This window comes from Miniopterus natalensis, chromosome 21 (assembly GCF_054644295.1).
Source record: "Miniopterus natalensis isolate mMinNat1 chromosome 21, mMinNat1.hap1, whole genome shotgun sequence".
Classification (NCBI taxonomy): domain Eukaryota; kingdom Metazoa; phylum Chordata; class Mammalia; order Chiroptera; family Miniopteridae; genus Miniopterus; species Miniopterus natalensis.
The window spans coordinates 18,778,755-18,802,317 of record NC_142101.1 but is presented as its reverse complement, the minus strand read 5'-3'; the positions used below and the strand labels follow the sequence as shown (position 1 = coordinate 18,802,317).

General features: G+C 52.6%; 1 protein-coding gene and 1 long non-coding RNA gene across 4 annotated transcripts in view; one reads left to right on the top strand and one right to left on the bottom strand.

The window, feature by feature from the left end:
- The window catches only part of LOC148090759 (uncharacterized), a 71,799-nt gene that overhangs the window by 38,044 nt on the left and 10,192 nt on the right, over window positions 1–23,563 (bottom strand). The window lies entirely within an intron of this gene.
- Window positions 10,057–19,661, top strand: ATP6V1G3 (ATPase H+ transporting V1 subunit G3). The gene is made up of 3 exons (XM_016216958.2): window positions 10,057–10,138; window positions 18,538–18,638; window positions 19,219–19,661. Exons 1-3 carry the CDS (start codon window positions 10,057–10,059, stop codon window positions 19,390–19,392), a joined length of 357 nt encoding a protein of 118 aa, XP_016072444.2. The 3' UTR covers window positions 19,393–19,661.

Sequence of the window (23,563 nt, the reverse complement as noted above, 5' to 3'; positions counted from 1 at the left end):
CCCCAGAGGAAGTTTCCCTTGTAAAGAAAGCCTCCGGTCGGTTGCTAATGAGCTCCACGCCGCTTGACCCACAGGGCTGTGTGTTTTTCTTTGAAAAGGCACTTTGTGTGTGTTCACCACAAGCAGCCCCCACTTGGTCATGTACATGTTTTTATTGATTTTGAGAGAGAGAGGAAGGGAGAGGGAGAGAGAGATAGAAACGTCAATGATGAGAGTCATTGATCGGCTGCCTCCTGCACGTCCCCAACTGGGGATCGAGCCCCCAACCCGGGCCTGTGCCCCGACGGGGAATCGGACCCCAATCTCCCGGATCCTAGGTCGACGCTCAACCGCTGAGCCACGCTGGCCAGGCAGGACCCCCTCCTTTTAGTGTGACACTTCCTCACGTGTAAACCAGGGGTGATAGTAATACCCAGCTCACAGAGTTGGTGTGAGAATTAAATAAATCGTGTCTGCAGAGAATCTAGCATAGTCCCTAAGGCATCGTTGGTGTCAGTAAGAGGTCCTGACTCCATTTGGACAGATGAAATAATGTAAGAAAATAAAAAATTAAATTAAAAAAGGGGCCCTGGGTAGGGTGCCAGTATTTATCGGTTTGCTTAGACCCGTCCTGGTTTTTGGGTGTCAAAATCCAAGGCAATAAAAGATTATTAAAATGAAGAGACGCATCCAGAGAGCTCAAGTACCTCATTTCTGAACTCGGCCTTTGGAGCTCATGTTCTTACCACGTGTCTCTGTTTTACATTTTCACAAAAATACAGCGTTCTTGCTCTCCCACAGCAATTTTTCAGGACATAAGTCCAACAGGTTATTTATATTTTTTTGGTGAAAGAAGAAAATATTTACCTAAAAGGCCATTGTGAGCAGAGGTAGGAAGGGAGTGTGTCTGTACGACTATTGCATTTGGAGATCATTTCATAAAGCAGAAACCAGACACTTGAGAACCCTATCCCTGTACGTGGCCTGCCATAAATAATAGAAGATTTCCTGTGGGTTGCTTTTTTCTGCTCTGTAGAATGAAATCCCTCGGGAATGCGGTCGGATTATGCATCGAAGCTTCTCGGGCCCCATTTCTGATCCCTTTATTGTGACTCAGGTCTCTGAAAAGCTGAGCAGCTGAATCTAGGGGTCCAATGACATGAGACTTTGTCTTTCCTGGTTACTTTTTTATTCTGGACACATAAGCACTTACCACTTTTTTCTCTTTGGGGAACATTATATTCCCTGCCCCCCGGGGAACGAATGTCATCGTTGCCCACAGGAGGAAGGGAGTGGGCCCTGGGGCTGTGAGTCTGGGAGCTTCGGGAAGAGTTTCCAGGCGGCAGAATGTCTCCAGAGCCTGTGCAGAGGCCCCACGTCTCAGAGAACCTTGGAGCGAGGAAGCCCGATTGGAAATGGAGCCGGAGCTTCTGATCCCGGTCACTGCTGACGTTCAGGGAGCACGTCCGCCAGGCGCCCCTCAGCCTCAGCGCGGACGGCCGCGTGGTCCAGCCCGTTGTTTCCCCGGTTGGGTTTGTACAAACCCCCAGACACTGATGGGTGCCAGAAGGCCTGGGCGTCTCAGGATGAACGCCGGGCATTTTCTGGGGTGACGGCTCCCCTTGAGGGAGGGGTGTCGGAGAGTCAATCATTTATAGCAACTGGACTGTAAGTTGTTGACAGAGATAACACCGAAGTAGACATGTCATGGAGTAAAAGCCTAAATTTGCACAAACTTTAAGGTCATCTTAAGATAAACTTTGGATCCTTAATAGGAATGTGACGCTTCCCCAGGATACGTCCAGCCGCAGCATCCCGTGTCCTCTGGGATGGACAGCGACTCCCGCCCTTAGACACTGTGAAACCAGCTACTCGGAAGGGTACACACAGGGTGCCGAGCGTGGTCGTGGTGAGGCGACAGAATTATGGGCCGGTTTTATTTTATTTTCCCTGACTTATGTATTTTCCAAATTTTCTTTGTGGACTCTATACGGCTTTTGTAATGGGGAGAAAATTAGAAACAGGTGGGGGAGCCCAGAAGTCCGGGAGTCAAACCAAACAGGTCACTAACGTCAATCGCTCCCAGGCCCGAAGGACAGGAGAGGGGCAGTGGGCACTGTGGAGGTGTCCCAGCCTGGTTCCCAGGGGACAGACGAGCGCCCATCGTCCCCTCTCCCAACCGGAAACACAGACCGAAACTCACACACACCGTGTGAACTCACGGGCCAGCACACACACACACACACACACACACACACACACACACACACACACACACGCACACACACTCATTTCGGCTCTTTTTTCTCAACAAGACAGGAAACCCTCAATACCATTAACACGGCGACCACAGCCAGGCATCTCCGAGGGCTTGCGCCTGGCTGTGGACAGTTCCACCTGTGTCCCTGAGTGTCACCCGGACGCCGCGGACAGTTCCACCTGTGCCCCTGAGTGTCACCCGGACGCCGTGGACAGTTCTGCCTGTGTCCCTGAGCGTCACCCGGAAGCCTCGGGCACAGGCTAACGCATTGGGAAGGCTAATTAAAGTCAAGACACTTCCCTGTTTAATATTTCAAGTCCCTTCTCCCGCCTCTGTCTCTCCACTCCCATCTTCACTTCCCAGTAAAACACATTAACAGAGAGATAAATGGAGCCCCTGTCCTGGAGCTGTGGGTGGCTGAAGGACAACACATGACCCTCGAACCAATAGCCTTATTGGGGGTCCCTGAGTGATTCATTAATGCCACTACCTGGGCGATTTCTCTCCAAAAGACCATCCTCCTGAAATGCGCACACTTTCCCTTCTACCCCCCAGCGATCGTGGCCTACGTGTCCGGTTTATGTCCATCCCAATGCGGCACTTGAGACTGGCTCTCCCGTGCTCCCATGTGTCGCCTGTCCCTCCCGAGATCACGGGTCAGGGAGGAGAAACGTGCAAAAGGTACGAAGAAAGTAGGCCCATCCTGGCAACGGACCAGATGTCGCGGAGGAACCGGGGCTGCGAAAGCAGAACCGTCGGGTGAGCGCGCCACAGCCGAGAAGCCCCTTTCCCTTGATTAGGTGTTTCGTTTCCCCGACACACCCGACTTCTAACAAGCAGTAGCCGGCAGCGGAAAGGGCGAAGGCCGCTCTTCCCGAGGGTTTTCCTGCCAAATCTGATGCCTGTCAGTTCAGGAAGGATTGGCAGGGCGCGGGTTGGGTTTTTCAACATCCCAGGAGAATTCTGCAGCGAGGGCCCAAATCCCCAAGTCAACCTCGAGGCCGATCCAACTGCCCCCGGGAACCCTTCAGACTTCAGGTTGGCGCCCAGCTCGCCTCCACCCCCGACCTTCTGCGTGAGGTAGGTGTTGACTGGTCCGTAACAGCAGCCCCAGGAATTGGGGTCCTGGGAATGGAAGGCAGGGCGTCGCGGACAGGTAATTTGCCTAGAGCCTTCTTAGCTTTTCATAATCATAATGGCCCTGCTCAGTGGTGTGGTCTTAATACCTAGAATAGAGCTACCTGGAGTGATAGATACTTGGTGAATGAATGAATGAATGAATGAACGAATGAATGAAATGCTTACTGTGCAATAGACATTGAACTACTTTTCGTATATCACTGCACTTAATTTACAAGCTTACGATCGCCCTAGAGGCCACTAGGTATTACTCTTGCCATTTTAAAGGTAAGTAGATAAGCCTCAGAGGGGCTGGGCGCCTTGGCCGGGCTCGAAACGGAGCTGATTCTGAAACTCCTGCAGCAACGCACCATCACCTCATCTCACCCTTCAGTCTTAAAATCAAGGACTATTCAGGGACCATCTGATAATCGGGACAAAATAATTGCCTGAAATTATCCTAAAATATGCTTTGCAGAAAACCAGTCCCATTCGTCATCACCGCGTGCGGTCAACTTTCACTCACCCCCTTTCCAGCTGGAAATCTTGGGGGTTGTTTTTAAAGGGTTGAACACTGGGTGTTAGCATTCCCTGCTCCCAGACATCCCGTTTTCTGACGTGATGGCCCTGAAATCACACCAGGTGCTTTCTTCTATGTCCCGTTTCTGTTTTCATCCCGCTCCTCTGACCCATCCCGGCTTCTGGATTTTTCCCTGTCTCTAAAGGTGGGCACATGGGGCAGGTTTTAGGTTCGAACCAAAGCAAATTAGACAAGCTGTGGGAGAAGAAACTAGCAAAAAAGCGAACACACCCAAAGAGGCTGCAGAGCCTCATTACACAAGTCGCCAATTCCTGCGTAACTTCTCGTTTGCAGTAAACATTGGTCTGTTTAGGCTACAACACCCACCCTACTGGTTGGACCCTGTGTTTTCTGTCACATGGGTCACAAAACAGAGGCTGCTTCGTGGGAGTTCATGGATATTATTATTCTGACTACCAGCAGAATGCTTTAGTTGCTTTTTTTGTAGCTACAACGGGGGTGGCTGGAAATACAGAAGCATGTCCCTATTTGACGCTTTCCTTAGGGTTTATCTCTGACGTGTAGCTGTGCTTCGCTGAAACTCTTCAAATCAGACAAATAAATAAATAAAAGCAAATAAATACATGAAAAATAAAACTATGATAAAAGCACTTTGTAACAGTGAACACTTTCATAGGTAACTTAGGTGCTCCCCATACAAAAACACATGGATTTGTTACAGCTGATAGGTGCTGGTTAAGATAGAGAGACAGATGGGTGACGGACAGAATGAATGATAGGGAGATAGGATAGATGATAACAGCTAAATTTTCTATATGCAAGATATTTTTCTAAGTGCTTTTCATATATCAAATCATTTCATCTTCACGGTGCAGTTACTTTACAGTTGAGGAACCAGAGAAACAGAGGTTAACTAACTTCCCCAAGGATGCACAGCAAATAAAGGGCAGAATTAGACTCAAGAGCAGCCCTTTTCCAATGCAAATATAATAGCAGCCATGTCTGTAATTTTGAGTTTTCTAATAGTCACATTTTAAAAAGTAAAGAGGGGAGTTAAATGAATTCTTACACATTTTATTCCACCCGGTACATCCAAACTATTATTTCAACACGCAATGAGTAAAAAATACTGACTATGATAGTTCCACATTTTTTATGAATACTACATTTCTGAAATCGGGTGTGTAAGTGCACTTGCAGCACCGCTCACTTTGGACTGGTCAGCCACAGGTCACGACCTCAGTAGGCAGGTCCAGCAAGTGGCTGCCATTTGGCACAAGGCTGCTCTACAGTCTGGACATTTTCGTTTTGTGCTTGACATTGATCAATGTCGGGCTTTAAAATGATGCACCTGGCAGACTGGGTTAGAGGATTGAACTTGCATAAATGCACTCAGCTCTAAAGAATAAACAAGCAAATCATCTGTTTCAGCTTCAGAAGGATCCTGTGCTCTCAGGCTGAGAAGCTCTGCCTGCATTAGGCCAGAATGGGAACCTATTTTATGCCGATGAGCTCCGCCCTCCCCAGCCGCCCACCCTCACCCCAAGCCTCGGTTCCACTCTGCAACATCAGGACCACTTCTTCCTCCTTCCCCTACTTGTACCCATTTCCTTCTGCTTGGTGCAGCTCTTCCTGCCTAAGACCATCATCTGAACAACCCTCCTTTCTCATGTGAGTTCCTAACACAGAGATCTTTTTTTTTAAATTAAAAAATATATATATTTTTATTGATTTCAGAGAGAGGAAGGGAGAGAGAGATAAAAACATCAATGATGAGAGAGTCGTCGATCAGTAGCCTCCTGCACACCCCCTGCTGGGGATCAAGCCCACAACCTAGGCCTGTGCCCTGACCCAGAATCGAACTGAGATCTCCTGGATCCTAGGTCGATGCTCAACCACTGAGCCACGCTGGCCGGGCACACAGAGATCTTCTCGAGATGCAAGTGGTTCTTGCAGGCCTCCTAATACCTCTGAACACCCTCCTGTACTAATGTTCTCTGAAGTCCACTGTGGTCAGCTGCTTCTTTGACCAAGAGAAGATGGTACCTTTGGAGCCAAAGTCGCAGAACTGGGCATGTCCCAGAGCCCAGAAAGAGGGTGTGGGGATGGGACCTACCCCGGGGCAAAGGCCACATGACACAGCCTTTTCTCTGTCTCTTCGATGCCTTATCTCCCCCTCATTGAGGTTTCCTGAACATCTCCCAGGGTCACCAGTGGGTAACTCATTAGCTGTTCCTCCTTCCCTCGCCCATATACCGTAAAGGAGGAACTAGGTTAAAGGAACATTTTGGACTAGTCCTAGAAGATTTAAAATAGCTCATAAAAGGCAGCCTGGGGGGGAGGTGATAGAAAAGAGGAACACTGTCCCCTCCTCACCTCCCAGACAAGTTTCTAGTAAGAGAAGTTATGGGCCGATGGTGTGCAAAGCAGTCTCAGTTCTCTATGAGATGAGCTGGGAAACACCCTCTTCTCCCAATCTTGTGATGTCCTGGGTCCCCCAGGAGCAATCTTTACCCCAACCAGGGACATGGGGTCCCTACGGACAGCTTCAGCCACACCTCAACAATGGTTTCAGCAGCTGGGAGTCTCAATCCCATTTTACCTCCAGGAATCACCTTGGAGGCTACGCATTTTCAGGTCCATCTCGAGCTTCCCTCCCTGTTTTCTTTGATCGGGTGGCAGACGGGCAGACACTGAGTAAGGAAGAAGCTAAAACTTTGAGTGGTGCCCGGCCGGGCGTGGCTCAGCGGTTGAGCATTGACCTGGGATCCAGGAGATCAAGGTTCGATTCCGGGTCAGGGCCCAGGCCCGGGAGGCGGGCTCCTCGATCCCCAGCAGGGGGCGTGCGGGAGGCAGCCGATCCAGGACTCTCATCATTGATGTTTCTCTCTCCCTCTCTCCCTCTCCCTTCCTCTCTCTGAAATGAATAAAGATAGATTAAAAACAAAACAAAACAAAAAAAACTTTGGGTGGTTTTCCTCCCAGGCTGCCGTGAAGAACTGATAACTCGGGGTCATGGTCAACGTGCACCAGCGGGGTGTCTAACAGCACAGGCTTCGCCAGGCCGGAAGAATGTTCTTCTGCAGAACGTGACGTGAGACTGCGTGGTGTGGACCCAGGAGAAGGAGGCCGCGCCGTTCAGAGGGGGCTGGACAAGCCCCTGCCCTACCTGGTGCGTGTGGAAGTCCCGTGGGCTACATACCACTTTTTGGCATGATCCCTGCTTTACCCAGGCAAACAGGGGGACGCTTTTCCAGGCAGCGGGGAGAGTCTGAATAAAGGCGCAGAGGAAGGCGTCTGGGGCGGGAGGGGGAATGAAGGGTGTGGCTGACGGGGCGAGGGAAGAAGAGACTCAGACGCTGAGAGGCGGGAACGAGGAAATCCTTTCTCCCTACCTAGTGAGACAGGTAAGAAAACAGGTGTGCTCAATATTCGATTTGTATTTGCCCGATAGATCCCTGCTCAGCTGTCACTGGGCCCCCAGCCGGTCCTGGAGCTGTCCTTCGAGGCTGAAGTCGACGGTTTTAAAAAACCTAGAAGCTCCAGGCCTTCGGGAGGCCAGGGATCCATCTGCTGTTTGCTACGATTCGGGGCCCAGGGCGCAGCCAGCATGGGCCAAGAGGGGGAAGTATCCGGGTATCTGAACCGTGCAGGGGTGGCGATGATGGAATGACTGGAAGGGGAAGTCTGAGCAGAAACGAAACTTCGAAAAAGAGAAACCAAAAAAAAAATGAAAAAAAATATGCACCGAACACTGGCTAAACTCATAGTTATTCAAAACATTCAACGTTCAGTCTTTTTTTTTTTTTTTTTTTTCTCAAGTTAAGGACAAGAAAAGATCAGACGCTTTCCCGTGTCATCCTGACCGTTCAACGCTGGACGTTTTCCAACGGGCACTGATTTTGTGTTTAAGGTTTTGTCATTTTTAGTAACTTTTCTCTCTCTCGCTTTGTAGTAATAAAAAGGAAATATAAAAATATCTAGAAAAGAACAGGGATCTAATTTACACCGTACTCATCTGACACTTCCCTTTTCACAAAGCGGCTGTGAGCAATGCGCCCATTTCTCTCCCTCCTCCAGCAAACCAAGTCCCTTCCACTCCTTGGAATCTCTGTAAAAATGGGCAACTGAATACTCAGTTTATCATCGAAGATTATAATAAATAACAGCGACCACGCCTTATCACATAAGAAATATCCGTTAATCGTTAGATTGTTCGACGACACAGAAATGATCACCGTTAACATCCCATTAAAGCAGAAACCAAAGATGACTGAGAACCACTCCAGCGAAAGAGAAACGTGTTATTGGATTCACAGGCCGTAGGAAAGACTCTCCTAGTCGACAAGTCACGAGAAGGGAAACCTTTGTCTTAATGTGAACAGGTCGGTGTGAGATCTCACAGGGAATACGGTTCGAGTTCCCTGCCCCCGATACGTCCGCAGTGAGTCAGGGGCATTCACAAGGGGCCCAGCAATATTGCTGCGCTAGTAGCTGGACGCATCTCACAGGGTCCCTCCGAAGCCCAAGGCCCATTAACCAATGAATTTATTATACATGCATGGTCCGTGGACAGACAGGAAGCCTGGGGAGGAGAGGGGAGCAGGGTGGAGGGGGCCAATGGGGGGAGAGGGACATCTGTAATACTTTCAACAATAAACATTATAAAGCAAAAAAGATCGAGCCTCACTCGGGGGACTGCCTCCAGGAGGTGCTGTTGGTGCAAGATTACAGCCAGTGTCTTCTACTGATCCCTGTTTAACCACTCACGGGACCCTCTCCTGTTCTACATCTTTTTGGTTAATAAAAAAGGGCTGACCCAGGCCCAAGACGGCTGAACCGGAGCCTGAAGAGCCTCTCTCCAGTTCACGTTCGCGTCTGCTCCTCGGAGTCAAAATGGGCTGTGCCTATTGCCGCTGTGCTCACTGCTGTAAGGATGTGATAAAAGTTAAATGTTACCAACCGATTCCATGGGAACGCAAAAAGAAAGATGTTCCTTTTGAAAATACGCCGTTCCTTTCAGGAAGATTTGCTCGGGGGGATGTGCCCGTAGTGTTGTGACAATGTGAGGACTCTCAACCGCCGGGGGAAATGCCCATTAAAGCCTCAGAAAGTGTAGCTCTCAGGTTTAATTATCTTTAAATCCGCACACCGGCTTAGAGAAATTGAAGCCGGTGTTTATAGGGGGTGCGGCAGAGGTGTAGTTCAGGGAAGCGATAACCCACGAAACCCCAATCTGCAGATCTTTGGGGGAGAGAGGGTATGTCTTGGCCATAAGTCAAAAGACTAGCTTTTCGTATCTAAAATAAAAAGTTCAGATACGTATAAGCGATGTTTGGTAATTCCCCACTGTGACCAGCGTTCCCATTTGTCCCCTCACTGCCGGACCAAACCCAACCGAGGAAGGTGGATTTCCCGGCCCTGTCTCAGGACAACGCCCGAGGCAAGCGCTGAGCGACGCAAAGCGCGCGTTTAGATGATTTCAATTTAACCTCCAAACCTACAGCGATGACGTCCCTTGCTGCCGGTTTAGTCACCTCACTGAAGCCTCCCGGGGACTCGAGCACACGGCGCAGGCGGAGGGCAAGGCGGTCGGCGCCCCGACCTGTTCGCTTCCGTCCCCTGAGGTCTGGGGGGGAAGAGAGCACAGCTCCCCAGCCCCGCTCTGTGCTCAAAGTCAGAAATCCCCTTCCTCCCGGGAGCTAAATAAGCTTGTCCCAGGGAACCGTCCAGTTACTAGAAACAGAGGAGGAGCCCTGCAAGTGGAGCTGCACAGACCAAGGACAAGGCCAGCGCTGTGACCCGGGAGAAACGCTGGCCGAACGGGTCCCGGCCCCTTGGAGGAAGAGGGAAGGACTCTCCCTCGTTCTTTATAAGTGGGCTCAGCACCTCAGTCGTGGGCTTATTTCGTGAAGAACTGACATTGGCAGAAACAGTAGGTTCTCAGCTTCCGCCTCCACTTAACTTGTTTTTCTGGATTCCACCCTTGGGCTCTCCTTGAGGCCCAGCGGCCCCATCAGGCCCTTCGGGAACGAGGAGCTGTGTTTACAGCTCGCTGTTGACACCACAAACTGAGTGGCCGGTGATTTCTAGAAGGGTAAAGAGACCTGTCCCCTCCCGGACTCCACAGAGGCCACCTGACTCGGACAGGGCCACCATGGCCAGCCAGTCCCAGGGGATCCACCAGCTGCTTCAGGCAGAAAAGAGAGCCAAGGACAAGCTAGAGGAAGCCAAGAAGAGTAAGTACCCCTGGGCGAGGGGGGCAGTGGGGTGAGCAGGGGGCCAACCCTGGCTTTCCTGTGAGACCCTGGCCAGTCCTAGGTTCCTCTTCTCCGGCATGGGGACAAAAGTCTCTAAGGCAGATCCTTCTGAGAGGTTGAGAAATGCGCATGGATATGGAAATTTGGAGACACGGGCTTCCCCCGTCTCTGCAACTTCCTTCATGCTCCTTGCCTGGTGTCGCAATATTGTGAAATGACTGAGAGGGAGACAACTCCCTGATTGAACCTCCTGCCGTGGGGGGGGACTCGAGCCGGTGACTTATCCGTGGCCAGCGCCCCCGCCTGCCCCTGTGAGATCATAGCAGGGTTAGCAGCTCGCTCTCCGCCCCTTCTTGATGACTCTGAGTTCCCGATGTCTCAGAATAGTCCCATTTTGTTATCGGTTGTTAGCTTTCTGCCGATGTCCTCATGCATCTATGTCCTGAGCCGCCGAATTTCTCAACAGACTTCAGCTCCCCCCCATGTCCTTTCTTACGCACAACCAACCGTGTGATTTCGGAAGCACGATCACTCCCGTTGTAGGTACGGAGAGGCTGAATTTTAAAACATAGAAAAGCCTGTGCCAGGCACCGGGCTCAACACTTACTCACGGGAACCCTTTTCACAAAGGGGAAGGACACGGACGGGCAGGGAAACCGTGCGAGTTGCCGGGTCCACGCAGCGGGGAGAGGGCGCAGGCGGGTCGGGACGGGGTCTGATTCCCAAGCCAAGATCTTAACGAGGGCGCTGCCCCAAACGTGCATCGTTCCTACGGCGGGGAATCCGGCGTCGGGGACCCGCGGCCCGGGTGCAGGCTGCTGGGGCCGAGGCCCGTGTTCTCCTCACCCAGCCATTTCCCACGGCCACTTCGTCTATAATAAATAGCCTGTGTGGCTTAATTTCTCCTAATTACACTCAAGGCCCCGCGAGATAAAGGCCGCATCTTAAACTGCGGCTCGCGTCCCTCTTGGGGTGAGGGTGGTGGCCGGGGCAGGGGACGCCCCGACCGCGTTTGCCGCAGTGTTTTGAACGGGACCCGGGAGCAGTGGCCACAGGGCCCGGCGGGCGGTCGGGAGGGAGCCGCATTGGGTCCCCCGGGGGGGGGGGGTTGGGTCGCAGGTAAGCCACTGTCCTTTCTTAAGACGAATGGATTTTCTGAGCACTCAGCAGCGTGGGTGCCAACGACATGAGGGAAGAGTCCCTGGGGTGGGTGGGGTGGCGGGCGGAGGGGCGGAGGGGAGAGGAAGGGAGAGAGGAACGGAGGCAAACCTGACCTACTTCTCGATTTCTTCTACAACAAGCCATGCAAATTAATTGCAAAACAGCAGAGCGCAGATAATCCTACAGAAGCACCTGCTGGTCCACCAACGGGGGGGAAAACCCTCCCTTTGCATTTATTCAAATATCTGTCACCGCGTTGAAAGCGCCCAGGACGGAACGACTTAGTCTCAGATGCTTCCTCTTTATGGGAGAGACAGAACGACAGTCCCCGTCATCACGGGCGGCCGTGTGGCCGATGAGCCCACAGGCGATCGACACGAGCACACGGTTCAGGCGATTTGGGGCCAATCGGTTCCTTTTTCAAAGTCACCTCAGATGAAAACTGTTAGGAATCGTCGCTGGGAGGCGGGGACCCCTCCGAACGGTCTGTCCCCGGGCTTCACCACAGAGACAAAAGCCAGACGCCGCTTCCTTTCTTCCGAGTCGGAAAGCGCGCCCCGCGTCCTGCCCCGGCAGGTGCCCGCGGCCGCGGCCACTCGCTTACGGCGCCTTCTGCACCTTTCCCTCAGTCTCTTTGCTCATGAATTTTCAAGCAAATAGTCAACCAGGCCCCAGAGACACCCAGGTATTGAGAACATTCTGGAAAATATTTTGACTTTCCACGACTAACCTGTGCTCCAGGGAATGTCAGCTTGTCCTTTGCTTCAGAAAGCGCAGGCTCGCAGGACGGCTGTCACGGGATGCGAGCTGCTATCTTCCCCGGTTATCGGCAGTGGACGCTCCTGGTTGCAGCCTCCCCGGCCGCACCCACCACGTAACTTCTTCAACGGTCTAAGGCAAAAACAAGCATTGCTTTTCGCGCCTGGTATTTTGTAAGCAACTCTCCTACTTCCCTCGTTTTTATTTCATTCCCTCCTTTAATTTAATGAGTATTTACGGGGCAGGTGCCTGCCTCCGAGACGCGTGGATGTGTACGCGGAGGACAAGGCCGAGGCTCTTCCTTAAAGAATCTCCCAGTGACACAAACGCATAAATGAGCCTGAACAAAAAGAGAGAGGAAGGCGGTCGTGAGAGAGTCAGGCAGCCACCCCTTAGGTGTCACCGTGTATTTTATTCCATAAAGAGATGCGTTTGAAATCTGACATGGATGAAGGCCAGACAGGGACTCAGAACGAAAACCCACAAATGAGGACAGTGGACACCGCTCAGAAGGCCTACGGCCACGTCTCTCGCTTAAATCCATTTATTGGAAAGCCACTCTGCAGCCGGCAGAGTCTTTGCTACAGTGGGCGATGGAATATATATTTAAAGACAGGTAGGGGCGGGGGGGGGGGAGTAAAACCAGAGCAATGCACGTGCTAATCGGTTTAGAAAGATGCACGGTGAGTGAGGTGGTCGCCTTCCTAGACCACGCTGCAAACATATTCACGCGTCCACCAAGGAGGGCATCTCAGGGCTCGCGAGCTGTGACCTAATACAGTCCGTGGTGTAAATGTTTTGCCTCGAGGGGCCCAGACCTGCTGGATCAGGGCCTCTAAAGGGTGCCAGGCCTTTGGGAACGGAAGGTGCTGCTCCCTGCTGGCCAGACGGCCACCGGCTACTGAGAGAGACAATGGGGGGGGGGTCGGTCGGAGCAGGTAGCAAACAGGCTGGGACAGCTGGGATGGGAGGCCGCAGAGCACAAAAACCCCTGGCTTATTAAAGAAATGGTTCTTTATAGGAACTTAAGTCTTCGTGTGTGTAAGTCGTTTAGCATCTCCGGGCTTCAATCTTTTCTTTCTGCAAAATGAACGTATATCCAGGGTGTTTCAAATTATCAGAAACTGGACCTAAGATAGTGGGGTACAGACGAAACAGTTGTTTTTCATATACAGGATGTTTACGTGTATGTTGTTATGTGAATACAGTGGACGGATGGACTAGAACAGCCTGGTTTCATTGTCTCTCTTTTTTTTTAACTGCTGTGAGTTCTGGGCCAACTTTTCCTATAATTGGAGAGCCCTGGACTGTTCGGGGAAGATGCCTGGAAGAGCTCGGATATTCGCTTCTGTTCTCTGATTGTGGGTTAAATTACACTTATTAGTTAAGACACGCGGATGTTTCTATGCAAAACGCCCTCGCTGTTTGGTTGAGTTGAGATGGAAACACAGTGGGTTGGCCTATTTTAAATGATCCGACTTAATTCACCTTAACACCTTCTGCCTAAAAAATTGTTCGTTAACCAGAACCTCAAAGCAGGTGTGTTGGTCCAGGACCAGTTACCCTTTTTACAGCGGGGCCACCGACCCCCCCTGGGGACTGATCAGGGTTAGATCAGAAACTCAAGGGCCCACTGAGGAGAAACACAGACCATTGTTTCTCTGAAACACGCGGCCCTCTCGTCCGGCTTCGGCCCGTTTCCCACCCGCCCGCGGCAAACCCGGACAAGGCCCCAGCCCGGCACCGACACTCCCCTCAGACGCCCCAATGCACCTGCCTCGACGTCACCCAAACAACCCGCCGCTTATCTTTTCCTAACGCGCACCACGGCCTCTCCCGCAAACAAACAACCCGTCTACTTCGGCAGCCGCAGGAAACAGCGTCTGTGTTTAACTCGAAATGACGGATGGCACTGAGGGCTGTCGGTGGAGAGACGGGGCAAACGATGCCCATGTTTAAATCTGAGCAAAACTGAACAAGCAGCCGGCCGGCGTGGCTCAGCGGTTGAGCACCGACCTATGAACCCGGAGGTCGGGGTTCAGTTCCCGGTCGGGGCACAGGCCCGGGGCTGTGGGCTCCATCCCCAGTCGGGGGCGTGCAGGAGGCAGCCGATCAATGACTCTCATCATTGATGTTTCTCTCTCTCCCTCTCCCTCCCTCTCTCTCTAAAATCAATTATAACTTTTTTTTTTTTTAAACTGAACAAGCAGGTATATCCTAGAAATGTTCTAAAAACCACCAGAGTCCCCCAAAGGTCTCCCAAGCACTGCCTTCCATGAGGTCCTCATGGAATGGCCCTTCGGTACAAAATGAATCCTTAAGAAAATATTCCTACTTTTTTCTTAGATAACACGCCTATTATTACGGGAACGCGGATTCGTTTCTGCCAGTCTCCGGGATTGCCAACCCCGCATACTTTTTTTTAAACCAGTTAACTGCCTATTTGTTCCCAAATACGCAGATATTCTGAGCAAGTTACCCGAGCCCCTTGATTTAATAAAGTCCTCACGATGGGAGTGGATGCTTGGGTTCAGGAAGACATGACTTTTAATAAACTAATAAACTGGACGTGGTTATATTAGAGCTTTGCAGCCCTGTCCTCCGGGGTTTGTAGGCCTGTAAATTCTTCCTCTCGCTTTACGGCCCACAGACTAATGGGCGACGCAAAGGTATATTGGACTTTCATTTCTTCGAGGGGGTCGTATTAAAATAATAACCACATTCTCATCGGCGAATAAATACCCTTGGCTTATATTCCACCCGGGAGCTACAGAAAACTCCTTGGGGTATTTTTTAAAGTAAGATAAATTCAGGCAAAGGAGAAAGAGCCGCGAAGCAGATTAACGACCTAAAGCGGGTGGGGGTCGGCCCCGGAGCTCGGCGACCGTCCCAGGCACCGGACGAGAGGCTGGTTTTCCTGCCGACGTGGTCGCTTTTCCGATGCTCGCGGCCGGGGAGCAACACAGAGCATCCTCTGAACGAAGCCGCTTTGTCAGAATATTAACACCACCAGGAAAAGGGTTGTCTGGTTGTTCTCCCGCGTGTGTCCGGACAGAATAAAAATCATTCTTGGCAGCAGGTAGACACCTCCCTGCGACGCCAAATGCCCTTTGTTTTCATAGCAAAGCGAGGCTTCCTCTGCTCTGTCCGGGCCCCTTCTGGGCAGGTGGCGCATTCGTTGGGGTCCCCGCTCTCCTCGCCCGCTCAGGCGTCTGGTTTTGCCTCCAAGACTCGGCGGGCACGATGCCTCTGTGTGTGTCACGGGGCCTCCGTGTTGGTTTTCTGGGGCTGCCGTGATGAATTCCCACAAACTGGGAGGCTTCGGACAACAGAGAGACCTCGCCTCACAGTTCCAGGGGCCCGCTGCCCAAAATCCAGGTGCCAGCGGGGTCTGTTCCTTCCTGAGAGTCCGAGCGAGTGTCCTTGACTCCGGTCCAAGCCCGTTGCTACGACCGGCGCGGACGCAGACCCAGAGGACAGGCCTGCAGACCTCTGTCTCCGCCCGAGACCTTTCCCCTGGGTCCCAGCCCTGTCTGTCCAGCCGCCTCCTGGACACCTGTCCCCCCCGGACGTCCTCAGGGAAGGGACAGAGGCCTCTTTGGTGACAACCTGAGGGTTTCTTCTCAAACCCTGGCTTTTTAGCCAAAGGCCCCGGCAACGGGCCCTGTTTTCCTGACGATGATTACGAACGGCCGGGTATTCCGTCAAGCATGTCGTATATATTTTTTCTAACCCTTCCAGTGGCTTCTTGGGGTAATTAAATCTGGTGACAGCTGGGGGAGCTCGGGTTCGGACCAACCTGCTCGACGTTACGAAGCGTCCCGCGTCTTCCCGTCTTCGTGGCTTGTGCGTCATTCTGCTCCCCTCTGAGATGGTAAATGAAACCCCATCTCCCCCGTCAGAGAACCGAGTTAGCAGTCGTCCTCTCCTGCAGGGCCCCCCAGTACCTCCTGAGCAGTATTTAAAGTTATGATGCTTGAGACAACCACGTTTTCTAAGCCAAAAAAAAACACAGAACATTTGGCCCTGATGAGCCCGTATGACCTTGTGGGAACTTTGGGATCAAATGTCTGACTGTCACAGTTAAAATCTGATCCCCTGGGGTCACCCCTACGTGTGACGCGGGAGGCGGTTGTTTTTCACGCTTAAGGGGGAAGAGTCCTGATTTTTAAATCTGGAAACGTGGGTCAGCAGGCGGCACACGGCACAGCCGGGCGGGGGCCAATGCTGGTGGATGGGACGCGTGCATCTGGCTTCGCCTCCAGCAGATCGGGGGCTGCGAGCCCCCCCGTTTCTCCCACCGGATTAAGGGGGTGGCATCTGCGGGCCGTCGCCCGGGCAGCTCGGAGTCTGGCCAGACGAGGCCCCGGTGACTCTCCTGTTTAATTGAATGAGAACCAGCAGGTGACCGGTGCCACCACGGGGGAGTCGCAGACCCTCGGAGCCTGTCGCTGTGCAACGGGGCTCATAGACTAATATCCAGCCGCCGCGTGGAGCGCCGGCCGGCCGGCGAGCGGGGCTTCCTGTGATCATTACTTCTCCTTTAATGGGCTGGAGTGGTGGCTTGAAACCAACGCGAGCCTTCAGGGAGGCGGGAAAGACACCTTGCGGGTCAGGTCCCTGGAGCCTCCAGCCTCAGGAGCCGTTAATTCTCAGGGGACCTTGGATGTCCAAGAGCATGAAGGCAGGGAAATAAACACCTGTTCTGAGTGGGGTTTACTGAGTCCCCTCCACACTCAAGGAGCCACAGTGGAGCCCGGCCAGGGAGGCTCAGCGGTTGAGCGTCGGCCTAGGATCCAGGAGATCGGGGTTCGAGTCCCGGTCGGGGCACAGCCCCGGGTTGCGGGCTCGATGCCCGGTCAGGGGCCTGCAGGAGGCGGCCGATCCATGACTCTCATCATTGACGTTTCCCTCTCCCCCTCTCCCTTCCTCTCTCTGAAATCGATAAAGACGTATTTAAAAAAGAGCACATTTGAACCTATAACTCAGTGACTCTAGTCCGTATAGTATCCAGGGATTCGCGCCTGGCAGAGAGAAACGTAAAAACCACCTACACCCCGATGTCGCAAAGCTTCTTAAAAACAAAGACATGGGAAACCGTGTGTCTGGGTGACAGACAGACATTTCCCTGGGGGTTTTCTCCTGTGCTGCTTACCCAGGAAACGGTCACTTAGTTCAAAGTCTACACCACATGTACCCAGCCCCTTGACCAGAACGATGCACCGAAGCTCAGGAGAAGAGAAACCGTGTTAAACGGACCAAAGACGGCAGGCGTTTAGCCGAAGCCGAGAGACAACAGGGTCGGGGAAAGATTATTTTAATACAGTTCGGAGTTTCTTTAAAGTTTTAATGAACGAAAGCGTCAGGACCTGGCCCCCCTGAAGGTGGCAGGTAGGCGGGGGCGGGCGGGGGGGGGGGCACGGCAGCAATTAATCTGAGTCCATAACCCCCCAAACTTCCTCTGGCCGTCAGGAGAGTCACGTGCTCGGCTAATGACCCCCCAGCCTTGCCTCTGTCTGCGACTTTCATCTGTGTCGCTTGTGTGCTGGCTTAAGGCTTACACCTCCGCTCTTAATAAAAGCAGAGAGGGCTCCCTAACTAAACTCCTGGCCATTAAAAACCATTGGTTTTACAACCACTTTCAAGTCCCCCATAGAGAAAGCTACCAGGAAAAAACACACCCACATATCTGCTTTGATGTGGTGCGAGGCTTAATCAGACATCCTAGAGCCCAGGAGCGGCAAGAGGGGGAAAAAAACCCCAATAAAATGCTTTTTAAAACCGTAAGTCGGTTTGATAGAGTCTGAGCGGCACGTCTGGGGGGCTTTGGAGCCCTGCCAGCGTTAATGGGATCCAGTCGCCGCGGACTGAGGGACGCCTGGCCCAGGATCGGACCAAAGGCTGCCTTTCCCAGCGAGCGACCGCAGGAATCCGCCCCGCGGCCGCGACCGCTGTGCGGAAGGGGGCAGAGAGGGTTATTTAAACGCGCGCGTGTCAGAGAGCGTTGTCAGGCCCGCGTTCTGCGGGATCCCGTCGGGGGGGGGGGGGGAATTAAGTTTTTCAATATTGTTATTTTGGTGAAGTTGGCCGTTCTAGGGGACAGTCATGAAAAAGTAGACCTGCCCTGGCTGGAGCGGCGGCCTGCTCACCGAAGGGTTGCAGGTTCGATCTCGGTCAAGGGCAGGTACCTGGGTTGCGGGTTCGACCCCCAGCCCCAGTCAGGGCGGGTGCGGGAGGCAACCAGTCGAGGCGTGTCTCTCACATCGATGTTTCTCTCTCTCTCTCCCTCCCTTTGTCTCTATCGATCAGTGGGAAAAACAGCCTTATGTGGGGATTAACAACCACAAAATGATAATAATATCATGCAGACCTCGCCTTGTGTGTTTAAAAATCAAGCCTGAAGTGCCATGTATGTGACAAAGAAATATAATTCTTTTAATGCCACTGCTGGTTTTCAGGGAAAACGAAACGCATTAAGCAAGCCAAGGACGAGGCCATGGTGGAGATCGACCAGTACCGGCTGCAGAGGGACAGGGAGTTCCGGACGAAACAGGCGAAGGTGAGGGAGGAGGTCGGCTCGGAGCTGCCCGCCGCGTGGACCTCGAGACAGACACAGCCACGAGCTGCAGCGCAGAAAACGCGCCGGATGGGGCGGATCTAATCCAACCAGGGCCGGACGTCAAACTAAATCTTTTTTTTTTTTAATTTAATATATCATTATTGATCTCAGAGAGAGGAAGGGAGCGGGAGAGAGAGCGCAACATCAATGACGAGAGAGTCACTGACCGGCTGCCTCCTGCGCGCCCCCTGCTGGGCATCGAGCCCGCGACCCGGGCCTGGGCCCTGACCGGGAATTGAACCAAAATCTCCTGGGTCCTAGGTGGACGCTGAACGACGCCGGCCGGGCGACAGTTCCTTTTTTTAAGAAAAGTTTCTCCATCCCACTCATGACCCTGGTGGCCTTACCCATTCTCAGAGAAAATTCTGGGAAAACACCCCGGACCCGTCATAGAGAGACAGGCCAAAGCAAATTCAACTTGGAAGAGCATTCGGGTTTCACACGCCGTGTAGGTTCTGCTTCGTTCTGGCAGGGGGTGAGCTCCCCGTGCGGTGCAGTGAACTCTGCTTTGTCTCGGCAGGTGATGGGCTCGCAGAGCAATCTCTCGGAAGAAATAGACGGGCAGACACTAGAGGCCATCAAGGACATGAGGGGCGGCTACCACCAGCGCGTGGAGGGCGTGTTGGCGCAGGTCCTGAACATGGTCTGCGACGTGAAGCCCGAAATACACGCGAACTACCGAGCCGCCCGCTGAAGGCGAGGCCTGCGCTTCAGCAAAAGGGTCGCCAGGCCGCCCGGCTGCTCCTGGCTTCCAGTTGATATCAAGAAGCTCGAAAAGTAGAAATCTCACAATTACTAGGCGGTCCCCAGGTTTCTCTGTGACGTAATCCACGCGTCGGCACCGAATGTGGAAGCAGACAGACGCCACGTGGTCACCTCTTTCTTGGGGACAGGCCTTGTCTGCTCAGTCTCCCTGGGATCCGCTTCCTTTGTAAATGTCTTAATACAGAAAAAGGTGTTGAACCGCGTGATGTCCGTGAGTCCTTCTGCATTTTATTCTACACCCGAAATCAGGCCGGTTCCAAGAGCGGGACTCAGTGCCTTCAGCCCCTTGGGTCATGTTTGTTCCTAATTTCAACAACCCACCTCCCAAGGCCTGACTCGAGGCCTCTGCAGCCCACCCAGCATCCCAAATTCTCCGTGACTCAGCTCCTTTTACGTTCAAATAGGGTTTCAGATCCTCACTCCCGGATGAGTCACCTTCCCGGGATGGCCGGCTGCCAGGTGCGGCCTATTTACACATGAAAGAGGTTTTCCGATTTCAGAGATAACTCTCTTATCTCGGGGTGGCTTTCTCAGTCCCTAAAGAGGTGGCTATTTCTGCTCACACACTGGTCCTAAAATGCCTTCTTGGATCACACGGAAACCGGGTAACCCGAGGATGTGTGAGTCCTCCCCGGCCCTTGTCTTCATCTTCTGCACAGTCACAAGTTACCAAATGGAAAGGGCCTCCCTGAAGTTCTTACTCAGTTCGAGGGTCCCCGAAATCACAGCCACACTCCTTACAGAAATGGGGAGGCATGAAAGGGTTTGGGGTTTGGATTTTCCCCCCTCTGTTTTAGATCCCAAAGTCAAGAGGTGGCAATAAATCAGCACTATTACGTTTTCATCTCTCTTTTTTAAAAATATGTTCTTATTGATTTCAGGGAGAGGAAGAGGGGGAGAGAGAGAGAGAGAGAAACGTCAGTGAGAGTCGTGGATCAGCTGCCTCCTGCACGCCCCCCACTGGGGATGGAGCCCGCAATCCAGGCCTGTGCCCCGACGGGGAAACGAACTGTGACCTCCTGGTTCATAGGTCGACGCTCAACCGCTGAGCCACACCAGCCGGGCAACACTATTACTTTCTAGGTGGACAGAGTTGGTAGAATTAAGTTGAGCAGAGTCTGCAAAGTGACCCAGGTGAAGATGGGGTACGCTTGGAGGGCGTGGGGTTCCCTGCGTCCTCAAATCAATCCAACCCTGCGTTTACTGGGTCTGCTCTGGAACAGGTGACAGCAGTTAAGGGGCCGTCCCTGCAACTAGGCCGTCTGGGTCCCTCTCCAGGAACCATCGAGCTTGTTACTGTGTGTCCACTTCTCTCCTTCAAACAGACGAGTAACAATGTTACCACAGAGAGCGACAGTCAGTGATAAATACCCAGATACTCGTAAAAATGTTACCCGGCCCGGAATGAGTGATATAGGAGAATTTCTATTAACAGAGACAATTATTGTTATTATAGTTGAACACAAACTAAGCTAAATAAGCTGATTTAAGGGGAAAAAATGAGTATGGAAGGAGGGAGGTGGTGAGGCGGGGAACGGTAGAAAACCGCTGTAATTCACCTCCGCAGCAGGTTTCAATGGGCTGTTAGGAAATTATCCCATTTTTAAAGGGAGCTGTTTGTCTCTGGTTACGCAGGAGGCAACGGAACAGAAGTTGAACGGAGCCTGTTTTTACCGTGTTAGCACTTGCATTGCAAAAGCACCTACAGCTGTTAACTTGCTATCATTTTATTAACGTGCCATCGGTTAATACGAGTACGTGTGTCCCAGAGACAAACAGCCCAGAGACACTCACGCGGAGCCTGCGGTGTGCCCGACGCCGTGCCAGCATCCCAAGGCCTGCTTCCTAGTGAATTCACAGCTTGGAGTCACAGCTCCGGGAGATGCTTTGCTAAGCGAAAATGCAAATATGTCCAAACACCCCAAATAAAGCCACTGGCACCGAGTGTGGTGTAGATAACAGTCTACCCAACAGGCACGTTCCCCACGGCGACGATGCCGGGCTCGGCAGTGTCAGAAAGGGATGTGACTTTGCGGACGGAAATTTGGGTGGGCCATCATTTCTGGAAGGGCTTTCCTTTTTTAAAAAATTTTTATTGATTGATTTTTAGAGAGAGGAAGGAAGGGGCAGGGGAAGAAACATCGATCTGTTGTTCCACTTATTTCTGCATTCACTGGTTGATTCTTGTATGTGCCCTGCCTGGGGATCGAACCCGCAACCTTGGTGCCTTCGGATGATGCTCTAACCAGCTGAGCTTCCTGGCCTGGGCCTCTGAAAGGGCTTTCAAATGGTCTGTGACCAGACAGAAATGAAAGAGAAACCCTCAGGCAGTAAACATGCAGCACTACCAGGCCCCCACCCCGGGCAGCTACTGTGAATGCGGGTTTGGGTGCTGGGGACCCAGCTCCAGGCGGGAGGACTGGCCGCGATGCGGGGAGACAGGCCTTGCTCTGCGCCCCAAACGCAACAGCAAAGTCAAGCACCTGGAGGACACCTTCTCCCTCCTGGCTGCCCGCACCTGCCAGACACGGTCCCCAAAGGCTCTTCCCCTTATTTCAGGCTTTGTGTGGGGTAAATTAATTCATGATTTCTTGTTACTAAAAAAAAAAAAAAAAAAAAAAAAAGACAAAATAAAAAAAACACCTCTTTCCCCAATCTCCCTCAAAATACCCTCCAGGAACCTGCCCAATAGAAAGGCCTGAAACAAACCACTTTTGTTCAAAGCCGGGGAGGCTGGGAGGCTGCAAGCTCTGCCCACAGCTACCTGCATCCGGGTGGCTGCCGAGAAACATGCAAACGGCCCAACCAGGTACGGGGGGCTGTTTTCCAACAATGGGTGTTATTGTTCCCGGACAAAGCTCTTTGCCAAGGGCGAGGAGCGCTGGGGGAGCTGGGGGCGGCCGGGCACAGCTGTCAGCCGAGCCACACGCCCGGCACCCGCGCCTCGCCCGGAGGGACGGCGCTTGCTCACCACGACGTCTCCAGGAGCTGATAATGCAGGTGGACCGGGTCATAAATATTTTAGCGTGTAAGCATGTTTTCCATCCGCGGTGACACAATACTGCAGTGCCCGAGGATCTCCCCCCAGGACGGGCAATTAGGGGGCGGAGGGGACTAGAAACGAGGGACAGTCAGAGAACCGCTGTTGGCTGAGCACATTCCAGGGCTGATCTCCAGCCGCTCAAAGTGCTACTTAAAATTCAGCGCACTTTAAAAATCGATACGACGTAGTGTTCTTAGTTGCGAAATAGTTACAAAATAACTGCTTCTCTGGCAACGTGGAAACCAAAGAGCCAATTCTCTGAAATGAGTCAGAATGAACGAGAAAAAGCCAAATGACAGCAACAAAAATCGTGGTCGTACGTGATCAGCCGCAGTTGATAAGATGATGCTCGGCCTGGTGACAGTCTCCCCACAGAATTTCCATCCCTCTGGCTATTGGCAATTTTCAGTGTTTGGTAACTATTTTTAAGTGTTTTTTATTGATTTCAGAGAGAGAGGAAGGGGGGGAGAGAGAGAGACAAACATCAGCGATGAGCAAGAAACATGGACGGGCGGCCTCCTGCGCGCCCTGAGATTCGAACCCGTGACCTCTTGGTGCCTGGGTGATGCTCAACCGCTGAGCCACACCGGCTGGGCAAGTGTTTGCAATTATTTCTATTCTGCTTGGGGGTATGTCAGTGAAATCGGATTGTTACACAGCCTTGAACAAAATGCTGCCTGAAGGTTTCACGGCCGCCTGTCATCACGCGTGTGAGCCGCCCCCGCTCGCCGTCCAGGGCCCTGCATTCCCCCTCCCCTCGCCCACGCCTTCTCCTCCGGTCTCACCCAAGCCCTCCCGGCCCCAGGAGGAGGGGGAACCCGGGCACAGGTAGCTGGGCCGCGCCTGGGGCCGTGGGACAGGGGTCTGGGTGCCGCCTCCGCAGCTCACAAAGGGGCCTGACGCCGCTTCCCGGGGCTGCTGGGAGACGAAGCCACCCAGGCAACTGCTCCTAAAACATGACCATATTCTAACCAAGGACAAAAGGAAAAATGGAAATACGCACATTTTGTGCCTTGATCAGAAACGGCTCCGAATCAAGAGCTTGTGTATTATGCTT